We start from the raw sequence: 20,059 nt of genomic DNA, 5'->3' as shown, positions 1-20,059 counted from the left end.
AAATAATTCTCACGACGTTTCGGCCACAACGCAAGCAGCCGTCCTCAGGTGAAGAATGAGACACTGCCAAGCTTGGAGCTTATATATAAGCTGGGTTGGAGGTGGAAAAAGAGCGCCTTGACAAAAGAATGTGCACATCAAGAGGAGTTTAGCATATTCATGGGAAATGCGTAGGAGGTGGGTGGGGGGGTTTCAAAGTCATATTATGCCCGTGCATTACGCAGGATCAGCAGCATCAAAGCGAGGGGACAGGGGGTAGCATTAACAAAGGGAGGGAATGTTACTAGTATGTAGAAGCAATGAACCCAGCTCATATATAAGCTCCAAGCTTGGCAGTGTCTCATTCTTCACCTGAAGACGGCCGCTTGCGTTGTGGCCGAAACGTCGTGATAATTATTTTATTATGTTTTATTTTTATTATTTTATTACTTCCCTTCTACGTGGTGACTTTACCGAAAGAACCAAGAAGACATGTCCTCTGTGTTTGATGCTCTTACCTTTCAATGACGGTCTTGTTAACCTCAAAAGTAGTCTCTAGCCGCGTTGTCTGCTCAGAAAGTTCCGTGTTCTTCAAAGTAATATCGTCGATTTTTTTCCGCGTCTCCTTTAAATCTTCTGCATATACTGCAACGATGAATATCGCAACGAACACAACCACGAACTTCGCACAACGCAGGATTAATGATTGTCAGTGATCCTTTAAATAAGGATTAATTGAATTCCGAACAAAATATCACTTTTACAGAGCCGTGTCCTCCCGTTTCTCGAGGCATTTAGTTCAACGCCATAACACCATCATCAGTCAGCGTCAATTCACCGAGCCTCTCGCCCCTCCGTGCAGCATCGATGCCCTCATGCAGCCCCTTCCTCCCCATCCTCATCTCTCATCACCATTTGCTCTCCTGCTTCTCCATTCCTTCTAGATTTGAAGCTTTCGTGACTGCAAGGATTCATATTCTTAGGTGTTTTCGGTAAAGTCACCGTGTAGGTAAAACATCAAAATTAATGAAAATAAAATAAAATAAAGATCACGACGTTTCGGAGGCAACACAAGCTTCCGTCTTCAGGTGGAACCGTCACAGCCACGACAGCCGTATCAAGTAAATGAGAGATTACAAGAGCTACCACTGCGTTTATATAATGGTTGGAGAGGCGGTAATGGCCAAGTACAGCACACTTGTTATTCATATGGTAAGGTGAGGTTTTATCAAGATGTCGCGTTGGGCATGTTATTGTTGTTGTTACTGTTGTTAGTGTTGTTGTTATTGTTGTTGCAGCTGCCGTGAATAATCCAAATTGATTCTAGATTTGAAACTTTCGTGACTGCAAGGATTCATCTTCTTGGTTCTTTCGGTAAAGTCACGTAGGTAAAAAATGAAAGTAAAATTAATAAAAAATAAAATAAAAATCACGACGTTTCGGAGGCAACACAAGCTTCCGTCTTCAGGTGGAACCGTCACAGCCACGACAGCCGTATCAAGTAAATGAGAGATTGCAAGAGCTACCACTCCGTTTATATAATGGTTGAGGGGGGGGAAGGGGCAGGAATGGCACACTTTTTATTCTAGATTTGAAGCTTTCGTGACTGCAAGGAATCATATTCTTAGGTTGTTTCGGTAAAGTCACCGTGTAGGTAAAACATCAAAATTAATGAAAATAATAAAATAAAATAAAGATCACGACGTTTCGGAGGCAACACAAGTCTCCGACTGTCCCACCTGCTAACGGAGACTTGTGTTGCCTCCGAAACGTCGTGATCTTTATTTTATTTTATTAATTTTGATGTTTTACCTGCGTGACTTTACCGAAAACACCTAAGAATACCACTTTTTATAATTATGGTAAGACTATGAATAGTCTCAAACCACACCTTACCATAATAATAAAAAGTTTATTTTATTTTACTTTTATTAATTTTAATGTTTTACCTACACGGTGACTTTACCGAAAAAACCTAAGAATATGAATATTCTCCATTCCTTTGACATCATTTTCCCCTAATAAGGATTAATTGAATTAGATTTGAAGCTTTCGTGACTGCAAGGATTCATATTCTTAGGCGTTTTCGGTAAAGTCACCGTGTAGGTAAAACATCAAAATTAATTAAAATAAAATAAAACAAAAAATCACGACGTTTCGGAGGCAACACAAGTCTCCATCATCAGGTGGGACCGTCACAGCCGGATTAGCTGCATCAAGTGAGGCAATGATTCAAGATATAATCCCTTATAAGCAAGTTGAAGGGGGGGAGGAGAGGGGGGCTCATCAGAATGTGGTAGCCAATGAATGGAAACGTAAAATAGTGCCTGTCAGATAAGATGGTCCAAAAAAGTGTAATTAAGTCTTTTTTGCGTGGTTGATAACATCTTTCCAATGTTTGTATCGCTCTCTTGCTGCACATCAGAGCCTTGATTCCGCGCCCCTTCCCGTTGTGTGCCACGTGTAACAAGTTGCAAGGGGAGACGATGCAACCTCAGTTCTTAAGTGTAGTTAAAGATTTAACTACACTTATTTGACCAATCTTATTTATAATTTGACAGACAACTATTACAGGTGTACCATGGTCACCGTGTTTAATTGTCACCAACCACAACAAAGGCTCACCCTCTTAAGCCTCACCTTACCATATGAATAATAAGTATAACCCGTAAAAACAAAGTTTTTCTCTCTAAATCCTTGATATGCGTGGCGGCTAGAGTCCTCTCGTCCTCTGGCTTGAGATGGCTGCCACCTATGGGTCAGATGATTGTCTGCCAGTATTAAGCAATTGGTAATTAAATATTTAATTTGTTTTCCCTAAACAGTGTAACATTTTGGAATTTTTTTTCACGAACATTAATTGTCACGCACAACGAGTCTGTGTGCAAAATGTCAGCTCGATTGGATCACGGGAAGTGGGTTAAAAATGACCGAAAAATTTTCACGGTCGTAAGCGCGCAAGCAAGCAAGTGAACTTAATATAAAGGATTTAAAAAGTGTGCTGTACCTGGCCCTTCCCCCCTCTCCAACCATTATATAAACGGAGTGGTAGCTCTTGCGATCTCTCATTTACTTGATACGGCTGTCGTGGCTGTGACGGTTCCACCTGAAGACGGAAGCTTGTGTTGCCTCCGAAACGTCGTGATTTTATTTTATTTTACTTTTATTAATTTTAATGTTTTACCTACACGGTGACTTTACCGGAAAAAACCTAAGAATATGAAACCTTAGTTCTGGTTATTCTGATCGCGATGTTGAAGCTATGCCAATTGGATTCTTCCCTTACGTGACCGCTGGGCACCACGACACTTCACGTGAACTCTGCTCATGTGTCAACACGTCACGTGGAGGAGAGCCATCACTCACAGCAGACTCCTGATTTTCTTGAATGCGTTTCACGACGAATTAAGTAAACGAACAAAGATTAAACAGGACCCTGCGGGGTGGGCTGTTAGGAACGAATAACCAAAGAATATAAACATAATGTATTGTTACACTTGTTTAGCCAGGAAAGCCTCACTGAGTCTCAAGGTTTTTGTAGGGTCCTGCCAAGTGTTTGCAGTAGGGGGCGATGTTGCTACACCTAATCGGACGATACGAAGGGAGAGTTTCAGGCCTAGTTCTAGGCTTTAGGCCTAGCTGTAGGCTTTAGGCCGCCGTGAGTTAATTTTTAATTTAAATGTTTTTATTATTTATGTAAAAGCTTTAAATTTAAATGTTTCTATTTAAAAGCATCAGGGAATGTAACATTGTTAAACATTAACTCCCTTGCACACACGCGGGGGTCCGATACGAATGGAGAGTTTGAGGCCTAGTTTTAGGCTTTAGGCCTAGCTGTAGGCTTTAGGACGCTGTGAGTTAATTTTTCTTGAATGCGTTTCACGACGAATTAAGTAAACGAACAAAGATGAACTAGAAAACACTAACGGGGGTTTTAATGCCGCCCACTAAGAGGAAAAGGAAGATCAACACGTACGCTTTCGCGACCGATATCATCATCCGCAATAGAGGTTTTTGTGGGTTAAATCGCGTAAAAACGAACGTGTCGTTAAACCCGCCACCACCCGTCACGGCCAATGAGTACGGTTTGTCGCGTGAACACAACTTTAGGCGCCTGATAATGCTGTGATCGCTAGCGAAACGTCGTACCGGAATTGTACACATTGTGAGTTGATCGTGTGCTGTACTCGTCTCGTTTACGTGACAAACCTTACTCATTGGCCGTGTCAGGCGGTGGCGGGGTTAACGACACATTTATATTTACGCGATCTAACCCAACAAACACATTCCTGCGGAGGGAGCTGGTAGGAACGTCGGGTTGCTCGGTCAATGGCCTGCAGGGTCAACGGCGGCGTGGGGTATTCCGCAAATCTGGCCGACTGTGAGGGCGGGCACAAGCCGGCATGAGTAGGTGAAACGTTGAGTTTTATAAGGGCACCACGGGGTGACCAGCCCCTCCCCACCCAGCCCCACCCCCTACCCAGCCCCACCCTCCCCACCCAGCCCCTCCCCACCCTCCTCTCCCCACCCAGCCCCTCCCCACTGTCCCCTCTCCACCCAGCCCCACCCTCCCCACCCAGCCCCTCCCCACCCTGCCCTCCCCACCCAGCCCCTCCCCACCCAGCCCTTCCCCACCCAGCCCCTCCCCACTGTCCCCTCTCCACCCAGCCCCACCCTCCCCACCCAGCTCCTCCCACCCCCCACCCAGCCTCACCCTCCCCACCCTCCCCTCCCCACCCAGCCCCTCCCCACCCTCCCCTCCCCACCCAGCCCCTCCCCACCCTCCCCACCCCACCCAGCCCCTCCCCACTGTCCCCTCTCCACCCAGCCCCACCCCTCCCATTTTTGGATGCACGACAGACGGACGGACACAACAATCCCCTGTGGGCTGGTGTAACCAGGAGGTTCCTACCAGTTTTATAGGAAAGCAAAGACCCTCTCCCTCCACAAGCTAAGGCCAGACGAACCCTCCGTGCCGTTCAGTGGCCAACCCAGCCCCCCACTACTCCTACCCCCCACCCAGACCCACCCTCCCCACCCAGCCCCACCCTCCCCTCCCCACCCAGCCCCACCCCTCCCATTTTTGGATGCACGACAGACGGACGGACACAATAATCCCCTGTGGGCTGGTGTAACCAGGAGGTTCCTACCAGTAAAAACCTCTTATTCTTAGGTTTTTTCGGTAAAGTCACCGTGTAGGTAAAACATCAAAATTAATAAAAATAAAATAAAAATCACGACGTTTCGGAGGCAACACAAGTCTCCGTCATCAGGTGGGACCGTCACAGCCGGATTAGCTGCATCAAGTGCATCAAGCCAGATTAGCTGCATCAGTTGATGCAGCTAATCCGGCTGTGACGGTCCCACCTGAAGACGGAGACTTGTGTTGCCTCCGAAACGTTGTGATTTTATTTTATTTTATTTTTATTAATTTTAATGTTTTACCTACATGGTGACTTTACCGAAAAAACCTAAGAATATGAATCCTTGCAGTCACGAAAGCTTCAAATCTAGAAGTAAAAACCTCTTATTGTGAAAAATGAAGATGTGGACATTTTTTGGGCCGACTGGCCTTCATGCAGATAAAAAAATACAAATTGTCGACGCGAATCCCATTTAGTCGGATTCACCGCTTTCACGAGGCTCCGACTAAAAGCTGCCGCCCCATCGCTATCGGGCGCGAGAAACGTGGAGCGCGAGTGTCTATTTGCGCTATAACACCGGAAGTGTCGCTCGAACGAAAACCACAACTCACTTTTAGCCTTCTCTGTTTCCGCATCGAACAGCATGATCAGTTTCACGCTTCGATGGTGATCTGTAGAAAAAACGAAGATGTCATTCAGCACGTGAAACACGCGCTTTGTGGATAGCTGTGTTTGTGGGCAGCAGTCACGGGCGGTGGCGGCGGTGCACGCACGCCCCTGATCCAGCGCTGCGGGGCGAAGCTCGATGGATCAGACAAATGTTGCTAAAAGCGTCACAGCAAAGGGTGGACTGTTGCCTTCTGGCGCGCTTGTGTATGGGATAGAGTGGTAGATTTTTACCCTTTCAACTGGTACAACAACTGACACCTTTATACATCTTCTTGGTTCTTTCGGTAAAGTCACGTAGAAGGGAAGTAATAAAATAATAAAAATAGAACATAATAAAATAATTATTATTTTATTACTTCCCTTCTACGTGACGACTTTACCGAAAGAACCAAGAAGATGAATCCCTGCAGTCACGAAAGCTTTAAATCGAAACGTTTATACAAGGCATCATGTTTGCAATAACCACAACACAAGCACTCAAAATGCAAACAAAAAAGAAACTCTGATAATGATGATGATATGCACTGTCCTTGAAGTTGATTGGTCCACACCCGAGACAGCTTTTCTCAGAGCCTAGTCTCACATGGAGTTGGACCAGATGATGCCAAAAGGCGCACAACTCAAAGACAGCGCACTGTCAGAGTATTGAGAGTTCGGGGTGAAGCATTTACACTATGAGACAACTCCTTTAGCAGTGGCAAAATATAGTAATCGTCAAAAACAGTGGCCTTACAAGGACAAATATATAATTGGGTGGCATTTGAGGTAATGACCTTTCGCCGTCGCACATGAATAGACGCAAAGAGAGACAGAGCGGATCATAAGATTTGGAGACTGAACTTTAAATCATTGCGCCGACGTGAGTTTTTATCGTTCCGATGTCCAGTTTTTAAATTGCCATTTGACAGACGTCAGTGTAGCCAGAGCATCTACGTGTTGCATCGTACTTCTATGCTCTCGCCGTAAGCCAGGGGTCGGGAACCGACTGGGAGAGCCATAAAAGCCAAATATTTCTAAATATATTTCATTGAGAGCCATATAGTGTAATTTTAACGTGTAATAAATTAAATATGTATCACTTTTAATGCGACTTGGTGCTATATGGTTTTGCTGATGGCCTTGTAGTCTGGTTCGTACGTGGTGAGGCTGAGCTTCGTGCAGGCGTGACCCGTGAAATTTAACTTCAAAACTAATTTCTGTTCACTTTAAAACGACACAGTATTATTAAGCAAATATCACAAGTATTTTAAAATCAGTTCCAAACTGATTTTTACTTATTTTTTCAACTCAAAATTGTCTGGGAGCCATATGCCATCACCGCAAGAGCCACATATGGCTCGCGAGCCATAGGTTCCCGGCCGCTGCCCTAAGCTATGCTCCTCACTGGCACCAACCCGCGCGGATCGACATGGTGTAGCGCAGTCAAACAACGCCAGCAACCCTTTCGGCACGGGCAGGCCCTCATCCAGCAGCGGAGTGACACACGAACGCACGAGTCCGCGAGCATTGCACGCAGAACGTGCACTGTGGAAGCAGAGATTAGTTATTTTCGCGGGTAGATTTGAGCGAGGCTCAGAGGGGGCTGTACAGAGGGGCAAGATGGATCGATCCGGTACGGCCGAGTGCGTACGAACCCGGCTGGAACGCTTGGCCACGGCTGCAAGAGGTTTATCATCGCAAAGCCAGGCACTTGGAGGCATCGTTGGGTATATCTTCTTGGTTCTTTCGGTAAAGTCATCATGTAGAAGGGAAGTAATGAAATAATGAAAATAAAACATAATAAAATATTATGTTTTATTTTTATTATTTATTATATATTATAAAAATAAAACATAATAATAAATTATTCTGTTTTATAAAAATGAAACATAATAAATTAATTATAAAAATAAAATAAAACATAATAAATGATTATGTTTTATAAAAATAAAACATAAAAAATTATAATGTTTTATTTTTATTCTTTTATTACTTCCCTTCTACGTGACGACTTTACCGAACGAACCAAGAAGATGAATCCCTGCTGCAGTCACGAAAGAAGCTTTAAATCGAAATTTAATTACGTTTCATTTTTATTATTTGATAATGTTATATCTTTATTATTTTATTATTTTATTTTATTATTTTATTATATTATTTTTTTATGTTTTATAAAAATAAAACATAAAAAATTATAATGTTTTATTTTTATTATTTTATTACTTCCCTTCTATGTGGTGACTTTACCGAAAGAACCAAGAAGATGAATCCCTGCAGTCACGAAAGCTTTAAATCGAAATTTAATTACGTTTCATTTTTATTATGTGATTATGTTTTATCTTTATTATTTTATTATTTTATTATATTATTTTTTATTTTTTTATATTATTTTATTATGTTTTATTTTTATTATTTTAATATTTTATTATTTTATTTTATTATATTATTTTATTATGTTCTATCTTTATTATTTTATTATTTTATTATTATTTTATTATGTTTTATTTTCATTATTTTATTACTTCCCTTCTACGTGACGACTTACCGAAAGAACCAAGAAGATGAATCCCTGCAGCAGTCACGAAAGAAGCTTTCAATCAAAATCGTTGGGTATGCTTAAGCATCGCGTCTGGTGAGCCGGCAATGTGCGAACTGCGTTCGGTTTCCTCCGAGGCGAGTGAGCGCTGTAGAGGGACGTGTCGAGCGGTCGAGCCGTACTATGGGGACCTCATTTGCCAGTAAAAATATGATAATTGGTTTTGAACCCTTCTATCTGGCAACAAAACTGACACCTTTTTGCAAGGAGTCATGTTTGCATAGACTACAATACCTGCAGTCATAATACAAACAAAAGAACACAACTCTGATAATGTATGCACTGTCCTTGAAGTTGATTGGTCCACACCCGAGTCATCTGGTCCAACCCATGTGAGACTGGGCTCTAAGGAAAGCTGTCTCGGGTGTGGACCAATCAATTTCAAGGACCATGTGAGACTAGGCTCTAAGGAAAGCTGTCTCGGGTGTGGACCAATCAACTTCAAGGACCATGTGAGACTAGGCTCTAAGGAAAGCTGTCTCGGGTGTGGACCAATCAACTTCAAGGACCATGTGAGACTAGGCTCTAAGGAAAGCTGTCTCGGGTGTGGACCAATCAACTTCAAGGACCATGTGAGACTAGGCTCTAAGGAAAGCTGTCTCGGGTGTGGACCAATCAACTTCAAGGACCATGTGAGACTAGGGCTCTAAGGAAAGCTGTCTCGGGTGTGGACCAATCAACTTCAAGGACCATGTGAGACTAGGCTCTAAGGAAAGCTGTCTCGGGTGTGGACCAATCAACTTCAAGGACCATGTGAGACTAGGCTCTAAGGAAAGCTGTCTCGGGTGTGGACCAATCAACTTCAAGGACCATGTGAGACTAGGCTCTAAGGAAAGCTGTCTCGGGTGTGGACCAATCAACTTCAAGGACCATGTGAGACTAGGCTCTAAGGAAAGCTGTCTCGGGTGTGGACCAATCAACTTCAAGGACCATGTGAGACTAGGCTCTAAGGAAAGCTGTCTCGGGTGTGGACCAATCAACTTCAAGGACCATGTGAGACTAGGCTCTAAGGAAAGCTGTCTCGGGTGTGGACCAATCAACTTCAAGGACCATGTGAGACTAGGCTCTAAGGAAAGCTGTCTCGGGTGTGGACCAATCAACTTCAAGGACCATGTGAGACTAGGCTCTAAGGAAAGCTGTCTCGGGTGTGGACCAATCAACTTCAAGGACCATGTGAGACTAGGCTCTAAGGAAAGCTGTCTCGGGTGTGGACCAATCAACTTCAAGGACCATGTGAGACTAGGCTCTAAGGAAAGCTGTCTCGGGTGTGGACCAATCAACTTCAAGGACCATGTGAGACTAGGCTCTAAGGAAAGCTGTCTCGGGTGTGGACCAATCAACTTCAAGGACCATGTGAGACTAGGCTCTAAGGAAAGCTGTCTCGGGTGTGGACCAATCAACTTCAAGGACCATGTGAGACTAGGCTCTAAGGAAAGCTGTCTCGGGTGTGGACCAATCAACTTCAAGGACCATGTGAGACTAGGCTCTAAGGAAAGCTGTCTCGGGTGTGGACCAATCAACTTCAAGGACCATGTGAGACTAGGCTCTAAGGAAAGCTGTCTCGGGTGTGGACCAATCAACTTCAAGGACCATGTGAGACTAGGCTCTAAGGAAAGCTGTCTCGGGTGTGGACCAATCAACTTCAAGGACCATGTGAGACTAGGCTCTAAGGAAAGCTGTCTCGGGTGTGGACCAATCAACTTCAAGGACCATGTGAGACTAGGCTCTAAGGAAAGCTGTCTCGGGTGTGGACCAATCAACTTCAAGGACCATGTGAGACTAGGCTCTAAGGAAAGCTGTCTCGGGTGTGGACCAATCAACTTCAAGGACCATGTGAGACTAGGCTCTAAGGAAAGCTGTCTCGGGTGTGGACCAATCAACTTCAAGGACCATGTGAGACTAGGCTCTAAGGAAAGCTGTCTCGGGTGTGGACCAATCAACTTCAAGGACCATGTGAGACTAGGCTCTAAGGAAAGCTGTCTCGGGTGTGGACCAATCAACTTCAAGGACCATGTGAGACTAGGCTCTAAGGAAAGCTGTCTCGGGTGTGGACCAATCAACTTCAAGGACCATGTGAGACTAGGCTCTAAGGAAAGCTGTCTCGGGTGTGGACCAATCAACTTCAAGGACCATGTGAGACTAGGCTCTAAGGAAAGCTGTCTCGGGTGTGGACCAATCAACTTCAAGGACAGTGCACATTATCAGAGTTGTGTTCTTTTGTTTGTATTATGACTGCAGGTATTGCGGTCTACGCAAACATGGACTCCTTGTAAAAAAGGTGTCAGTTTTGTTGCCAGATAGAAGGGTAAAAAACAATTATCATATTTTTACTGGCAAATGAGGTCCCCATAGTGTAGATGCTTGCCCCGAGCTCTCATACTCTGATGGTGCATTGTCCTTGAGTTGTGCGCCTTTTGGCGTCATCTGGTCCAACCCATATGAGACTAGGCTCTAAGGAAAGCTGTCTCGGGTGTGGACCAATCAACTTCAAGGACCATGTGAGACTAGGCTCTAAGGAAAGCTGTCTCGGGTGTGGACCAATCAACTTCAAGGACCATGTGAGACTAGGCTCTAAGGAAAGCTGTCTCGGGTGTGGACCAATCAACTTCAAGGACCATGTGAGACTAGGCTCTAAGGAAAGCTGTCTCGGGTGTGGACCAATCAACTTCAAGGACCATGTGAGACTAGGCTCTAAGGAAAGCTGTCTCGGGTGTGGACCAATCAACTTCAAGGACAGTGCACATTATCAGAGTTGTGTTCTTTTGTTTGTATTATGACTGCAGGTATTGCGGTCTACGCAAACATGACTCCTTGCAAAAAGGTGTCAGTTTTGTTGCCAGATAGAAGGGTAAAAAACCAATTATCATATTTTTACTGGCAAATGAGGTCCCCATAGTGTAGATGCTTGCCCCGAGCTCTCATACTCTGATGGTGCATTGTCCTTGAGTTGTGCGCCTTTTGGCGTCATCTGGTCCAACCCATATGAGACTAGGCTCGAAGGAAAGCTGTCTCGGGTGTGGACCAATCAACTTCAAGGACCATGTGAGACTAGGCTCTAAGGAAAGCTGTCTCGGGTGTGGACCAATCAACTTCAAGGACCATGTGAGACTAGGCTCTAAGGAAAGCTGTCTCGGGTGTGGACCAATCAACTTCAAGGACCATGTGAGACTAGGCTCTAAGGAAAGCTGTCTCGGGTGTGGACCAATCAACTTCAAGGACCATGTGAGACTAGGCTCTAAGGAAAGCTGTCTCGGGTGTGGACCAATCAACTTCAAGGACCATGTGAGACTAGGCTCTAAGGAAAGCTGTCTCGGGTGTGGACCAATCAACTTCAAGGACCATGTGAGACTAGGCTCTAAGGAAAGCTGTCTCGGGTGTGGACCAATCAACTTCAAGGACAGTGCACATTATCAGAGTTGTGTTCTTTTGTTTGTATTATGACTGCAGGTATTGCGGTCTACGCAAACATGACTCCTTGCAAAAAGGTGTCAGTTTTGTTGCCAGATAGAAGGGTAAAAAACCAATTATCATATTTTTACTGGCAAATGAGGTCCCCATAGTGTAGATGCTTGCCCCGAGCTCTCATACTCTGATGGTGCATTGTCCTTGAGTTGTGCGCCTTTTGGCGTCATCTGGTCCAACCCATATGAGACTAGGCTCGAAGGAAAGCTGTCTCGGGTGTGGACCAATCAACTTCAAGGACCATGTGAGACTAGGCTCTAAGGAAAGCTGTCTCGGGTGTGGACCAATCAACTTCAAGGACCATGTGAGACTAGGCTCTAAGGAAAGCTGTCTCGGGTGTGGACCAATCAACTTCAAGGACCATGTGAGACTAGGCTCTAAGGAAAGCTGTCTCGGGTGTGGACCAATCAACTTCAAGGACCATGTGAGACTAGGCTCTAAGGAAAGCTGTCTCGGGTGTGGACCAATCAACTTCAAGGACAGTGCACATTATCAGAGTTGTGTTCTTTTGTTTGTATTATGACTGCAGGTATTGCGGTCTACGCAAACATGACTCCTTGCAAAAAGGTGTCAGTTTTGTTGCCAGATAGAAGGGTAAAAAACCAATTATCATATTTTTACTGGCAAATGAGGTCCCCATAGTGTAGATGCTTGCCCCGAGCTCTCATACTCTGATGGTGCATTGTCCTTGAGTTGTGCGCCTTTTGGCGTCATCTGGTTCAACCCATATGAGACTAGGCTCTAAGGAAAGCTGTCTCGGGTGTGGACCAATCAACTTCAAGGACAGTGCATACATTATCAGAGTTGTGTTCTTTTGTTTGCATTATGACCGCAGCTATTGCTGTCTACGCAAACATGACTCCTTGTAAAAAAGGTGTCAGTTTTGTTGCCAGATAGAAGGGTAAAAAAACAATTATCATATTTTTACTGGCAAATGAGGTCCCCATAGTGTAGATGCTTGCCCCGAGCTCTCATACTCTGATGGTGCATTGTCCTTGAGTTGTGCGCCTTTTGGCGTCATCTGGTCCAACCCATATGAGACTAGGCTCTAAGGAAAGCTGTCTCGGGTGTGGACCAATCAACTTCAAGGACAGTGCATACATTATCAGAGTTGTGTTCTTTTGTTTGCATTATGACTGCAGGTATTGCGGTCTACGCAAACATGACTCCTTGCAAAAAGGTGTCAGTTTTGTTGCCAGATAGAAGGGTAAAGAACCAATTATCATATTTTTTACTGGCAAATGAGGTCCCCATAGTGTAGATGCTTGCCCCGAGCTCTCATACTCTGATGGTGCATTGTCCTTGAGTTGTGCGCCTTTTGGCGTCATCTGGTCCAACCCATATGAGACTAGGCTCTAACAAAAGCTGTCTCGGGTGTGGACCAATCAACTTCAAGGACAGTGCATACATTATCAGAGTTGTGTTCTTTTGTTTGCATTATGACCGCAGGTATTGCGGTCTACGCAAACATGACTCCTCGTAAAAAAGGTGTCAGTTTTGTTGCCAGATAGAAGGGTAACAAAACCAATGGTCGAGCCGTAGGCAACGTGCTTGCTACAAGTTGGAGTCAGAAAAGGTCACCTCGGAGAAGTCCGTGTGCCAGCAACTCCGACATGACCCGGACTTCATCGGCGTTCAACGCCGAGCTCATGTCTGCGTCGGCAAAGCCCGCGGCACCGCCGACAAAAGCTCCGGCACGGCGGAGGCAGTCGACGCAGCAAATGTTTCTGGTTCTACGAGGAGGAAGGAAGGAAGGAGGAGAAAACGACCGTCAACACATATTCTTCTTGGTTCTTTCGGTAAAGTCGTCACGTAGAAGGGAAGTAATAAAATGGTAAAAAGGCATGGTGATGGAGATGGGGAGATATACACAGAGAGACAGAGAGACACAGACACAGAGAGACACAGAGAGACAGAGAGAGACAGAGAGATACAGACACAGAGAGACACAGAGAGACAGAGAGATACAGACACAGAGAGACAGACACAGAGAGACACAGAGAGATACAGACACAGAGAGACACAGAGAGATACAGACACAGAGAGACACAGAGAGACAGAGAGATACAGACACAGAGAGACAGAGAGACAGAGAGAGATACAGACACAGAGAGACAGAGAGATACAGAGAGAGAGAGAGAGAGACAGAGAGAGACAGAGAGATACAGACACAGAGAGACACAGAGAGACAGAGAGACACAGAGAGACAGAGAGACAGAGAGAGACAGACACAGAGAGACACAGAGAGACAGAGAGACAGAGAGATACAGAGAGAGAGATACAGACACAGAGAGACACAGAGAGACAGAGAGATACAGACACAGAGAGACACAGAAAGACAGACATACTGAGACACAGAGAGACAGAGAGACAGAGAGAGACAGAGAGAGACACAGAGAGACAGAGAGACAGAGAGATACAGAGAGAGAGATACAGACACAGAGAGACACAGAGAGACAGAGAGATACAGACACAGAGAGACAGAGAGACAGAGAGAGACAGACACAGAGAGACACAGAGAGACAGAGAGACAGAGAGATACAGAGAGAGAGATACAGACACAGAGAGACACAGAGAGACACAGAGAGACAGACACAGAGAGATACAGAGAGACAGAGAGATACAGACACAGAGAGACACAGAGAGACAGAGAGACACAGACACAGAGAGACAGAGAGATACAGACACAGAGAGACACAGAGAGACAGAGACAGACAGAGAGACAGAGAGATACAGACACAGAGAGACACAGAGACACAGAGAGATACAGACACAGAGAGACAGAGAGATACAGACACAGAGAGACACAGAGAGACAGAGACAGACAGAGAGACAGAGAGATACAGACACAGAGAGAGATAGACACAGAGAGACACAGAGAGACACAGACACACAGAGAGACAGAGAGATACAGACACAGAGAGATACAGAGACACAGAGAGACACAGAGAGACACAGAGACACAGAGAGACAGAGAGATACAGACACAGAGAGACACAGAGAGACAGAGAGATACAGACACAGAGAGACACAGAGAGAAGAGATACAGACACAGAGAGACACAGAGAGACAGAGAGATACAGACACAGAGAGATACAGACACAGAGAGACAGAGAGATACAGACACAGAGAGACACAGAGAGACAGAGACAGACAGAGAGACAGAGAGATACAGACACAGAGAGAGATAGACACAGAGAGACACAGACACACAGAGAGACAGAGAGATACAGACACAGAGAGATACAGACACAGAGAGACACAGAGAGACACAGAGAGACAGAGAGATACAGACACAGAGAGACACAGAGAGACAGAGAGATACAGACACAGAGAGACACAGAGAGACAGAGATATACAGACACAGAGAGACTCAGAGAGACACAGAGATACAGACACAGAGAGACTCAGAGAGACACAGAGATACAGACACAGAGAGAAACAGACACAGAGAGAGACACAGAGAGACAGAGAGATACAGACACAGAGAGACAGAGAGATACAGACACAGAGAGAAACAGACACAGAGAGAGACACAGAGAGACAGAGAGATACAGACACAGAGAGACAGAGAGATACAGACACAGAGAGACAGAGAGATACAGACACAGAGAGACAGAGAGATACAGACACAGAGAGACAGAGAGATACAGACACAGAGAGACACAGAGAGATACAGATAGAGAGAGATACAGACACAGAGAGACAGAGAGATACAGACACAGAGAGACAGAGAGATACAGACACAGAGAGACAGAGAGATACAGACACAGAGAGACACAGAGAGACAGAGAGATACAGACACAGAGAGACACAGAGAGATACAGACACAGAGAGATACAGACAGAGAGACACAGAGACACAGAGAGATACAGACACAGAGAGACACAGAGACACAGAGAGATACAGACACAGAGAGACACAGAGAGACAGAGAGATACAGACACAGAGAGACACAGAGAGATACAGATAGAGAGAGATACAGACACAGAGAGACAGAGAGATACAGACACAGATACAGACACAGAGAGACAGAGAGATACAGACACAGAGAGACACAGAGAGACAGAGAGATACAGACACAGAGAGACACAGAGAGATACAGACACAGAGAGATACAGACAGAGAGACACAGAGACACAGAGAGATACAGACACAGAGAGACACAGAGAGACAGAGAGATACAGACACAGAGAGACACAGAAAGACACGGAGATACAGACACAGAGAGAGACAGACACAGAGAGACACAGAGAGACAGAGAGATACAGACACAGAGAGACACAGAGAGACAGAGAGATACACACACAGAGAGACACAGAGAGACAGAGAGATACAGACACAGAGAGAGACAGACACAGAGAGACACAGAGAGACAGAGAGATACAGACACAGAGAGAGACAGACACAGAGAGACACAGAGAGACAGAGAGATACAGACACAGAGAGACACAGAGAGACAGAGAGATACACACACAGAGAGACACAGAGAGACAGAGAGATACAGACACAGAGAGACACAGAGAGACAGAGAGATACAGACACAGAGAGACAGAGAGATACAGACACAGAGAGAAACAGACACAGAGAGAGACACAGAGAGACAGAGAGATACAGACACAGAGAGACAGAGAGATACAGACACAGAGAGACAGAGAGATACAGACACAGAGAGACAGAGAGATACAGACACAGAGAGACACAGAGAGACAGAGAGATACAGACACAGAGAGACACAGAGAGATACAGACACAGAGAGATACAGACAGAGAGACACAGAGACACAGAGAGATACAGACACAGAGAGACACAGAGAGACAGAGAGATACAGACACAGAGAGACACAGAGAGACAGAGAGATACACACACAGAGAGACACAGAGAGACAGAGAGATACAGACACAGAGAGAGACAGACACAGAGAGACACAGAGAGACAGAGAGATACAGACACAGAGAGAGACAGACACAGAGAGACACAGAGAGACAGAGAGATACAGAACACAGAGAGACACAGAGAGACAGAGAGATACACACACAGAGAGACACAGAGAGACAGAGAGATACAGACACAGAGAGACACAGAGAGACAGAGAGATACAGACACAGAGAGATACAGACACAGAGAGAGACAGACACAGAGAGACACAGAGAGACAGAGAGATACAGACACAGAGAGACACAGAGAGACAGAGAGATACAGACACAGAGAGACACAGCGAGACAGAGAGATACACACACAGAGAGACACAGAGAGACAGAGAGATACAGACACAGAGAGACACAGAGAGACAGAGAGACAGAGAGATACAGACACAGAGAGAGATACAGACACAGAGAGAGACAGACACAGAGAGACACAGAGAGACAGAGAGACACAGAGACACAGAGAGATACAGACACAGAGAGATACAGACACAGAGAGACACAGAGAGACAGAGATACAGACACAGAGAGAGAGACAGACACAGAGAGACACAGAGAGACAGAGAGATACAGACACAGAGAGAGAGACAGACACAGAGAGACACAGAGAGACAGAGAGATACAGACACAGAGAGAGACAGACACAGAGAGACACAGAGGAGACAGAGAGATACAGACACAGAGAGATACAGACACAGAGAGACACAGAGAGACAGAGAGACAGAGAGATACAGACACAGAGAGAGATACAGACACAGAGAGAGATAGACACAGAGAGACACAGAGAGACAGAGAGATACAGACACAGAGAGACACAGAGAGACAGAGAGATACAGACACAGAGAGAGAGACAGACACAGAGAGACACAGAGAGACAGAGAGATACAGACACAGAGAGACACAGAGACACAGAGAGATACAGACACAGAGAGACACAGAGAGACAGAGAGATACAGACACAGAGAGACACAGAGAGACAGAGAGAGACAGACACAGAGAGACACAGAGAGACAGAGAGACACAGACACAGAGAGAGATACAGACACAGAGAGACACAGAGAGACACAGAGAGACAGACACAGAGAGACACAGAGACACAGAGAGACACAGAGAGACAGAGAGACACAGACACAGAGAGACACAGAGAGACACAGAGACACAGACACAGAGAGACACAGAGAGACAGAGAGATACAGACACAGAGAGACACAGAGAGACAGAGAGATACAGACACAGAGAGCGATACAGACACAGAGAGAGAGACAGACACAGAGAGACACAGAGAGACAGAGAGATACAGACACAGAGAGAGAGACACAGACACAGAGAGACAGACACAGAGAGACACAGAGAGACAGAGAGAGACAGACACAGAGAGAGAGACACAGACACAGAGAGACACAGAGAGACACAGAGAGACAGACACAGAGAGACACAGAGACGCAGAGAGACACATAGAGACAGAGAGATGCAGACACAGAGAGACACAGAGAGACACAGAGATACAGACACAGAGAGACACAGAGAGACAGAGAGATACAGACACAGAGAGACACAGAGAGACAGAGAGATACAGACACAGAGAGCGATACAGACACAGAGAGAGAGAGACAGACACAGAGAGACACAGAGAGACAAAGAGATACAGACACAGAGAGAGACAGACACAGAGAGACACAGAGAGATACAGACACAGAGAGACAGAGAGATACAGACACAGAGAGAGACAGACACAGAGAGACACAGAGAGACAGAGAGACACAGAGAGACAGAGAGATACAGACACAGAGAGACACAGAGAGACAGAGAGATACAGAGAGAGAGAGAGAGACAGACACAGAGAGACACAGAGATACAGACACAGAGAGACACAGAGAGACAGAGAGATACAGACACAGAGAGACACAGAGATACAGACACAGAGAGACACAGAGAGACAGAGAGATACAGACACAGAGAGAGATACAGACACAGAGAGACACAGAGACACAGAGAGATACAGACACAGAGAGAGAAACAGACACAGAGAGACACAGAGACACAGAGAGATACAGACACAGAGAGAGATACAGACACAGAGAGACACAGAGACACAGAGAGATACAGACACAGAGAGAGAAACAGACACAGAGAGACACAGAGAGACACAGAGAGATACAGACACAGAGAGAGAAACAGACACAGAGAGACACAGAGACACAGAGAGAGAAACAGACACAGAGAGACACAGAGATACAGACACAGAGAGACACAGAGACACAGAGAGATACAGACACAGAGAGAGAAACAGACACAGAGAGAGACACAGAGACACAGAGAGATACAGACACAGAGAGATAAACAGACACAGAGAGACACAGAGAGACACAGAGAGACAGAGAGATACAGACACAGAGAGAGACAGACACAGAGAGACACAGAGAGACACAGAGATACAGACACAGAGAGACACAGAGAGATACAGACACAGAGAGATACATAGTTGTTGTTGTAGTTGTTGTAGTAGTTGTAGTTGTTGTAGTTGTAGTAGTTGTAGTTGTTGTAGTAGTTGTAGTAGTTGTAGTTGTTGTAGTAGTTGTAGTAGTTGTAGTTGTTGTAGTTGTAGTTGTTGTAGTAGTTGTAGTAGTTGTAGTTGTTGTAGTTGTAGTTGTTGTAGTTGTAGTTGTTGTAGTAGTTGTAGTTGTTGTAGTTGTTGTAGTTGTAGTTGTTGTAGTAGTTGTTGTAGTAGTTGTAGTTGTTGTAGTAGTTGTAGTTGTTGTAGTTGTTGTAGTAGTTGTAGTAGTTGTAGTTGTTGTAGTTGTAGTTGTTGTAGTAGTTGTAGTAGTTGTTGTTGTTGTAGTTGTAGTTGTTGTAGTTGTAGTTGTTGTAGTAGTTGTAGTTGTTGTAGTTGTAGTTGTTGTAGTAGTTGTAGTTGTAGTTGTTGTCGTAAACTCGCTCCCCTCACGCAGCCGCCGCGTCGATTCTCACAGAATCGATATTATCAACGCAGCTTCGATTCTCACAGAATCGACGGCTCATCGATTCTCACAGAATCGACGACTCATCGATTCTCACAGAATCGCTATTATCAACGCAGCTTCGATTCTCACAGAATCGACGGCTCATCGATTCTCACAGAATCGACGACTCATCGATTCTCACAGAATCGATATTATCAACGCAGCTTCGATTCTCACAGAATCGACGGCTCATCGATTCTCACAGAATCGACGACTCATCGATTCTCACAGAATCGCTATTATCAACGCATCTTCGATTCTCACAGAATCGACGGCTCATCGATTCTCACAGAATCGACGACTCAT

The 20,059-nt window shown here is 45.2% G+C and overlaps 1 protein-coding gene across 1 annotated transcript in view; it reads right to left on the bottom strand.

Annotated features, from left to right (window-relative positions):
• Window positions 1–19,547, bottom strand: part of LOC133362843 (uncharacterized) — a 40,768-nt gene extending 21,221 nt beyond the window's left edge. The window contains exons 1-4 of the mRNA XM_061581784.1: window positions 19,233–19,547; window positions 13,411–13,562; window positions 5,735–5,794; window positions 498–624 (exon numbers count right to left, since the gene is read on the bottom strand). Of these exons, the coding sequence (XP_061437768.1) occupies window positions 498–624; window positions 5,735–5,794; window positions 13,411–13,480 (257 nt within the window). The 5' untranslated portion in view covers window positions 13,481–13,562; window positions 19,233–19,547. The remainder of the gene's footprint in view (window positions 1–497; window positions 625–5,734; window positions 5,795–13,410; window positions 13,563–19,232) is intronic.
• Between the last annotated feature and the right edge of the window lie 512 nt (window positions 19,548–20,059).

Source organism: Lethenteron reissneri, unplaced genomic scaffold (genome assembly GCF_015708825.2).
Source record: "Lethenteron reissneri isolate LAM-NWPU_2019-01 unplaced genomic scaffold, ASM1570882v1 scaffold_1630, whole genome shotgun sequence".
Lineage (NCBI taxonomy): Eukaryota > Metazoa > Chordata > Hyperoartia > Petromyzontiformes > Petromyzontidae > Lethenteron > Lethenteron reissneri.
Note: the sequence above shows the minus strand (reverse complement) of the source record. Positions and strands in the feature narration are given on the sequence as shown.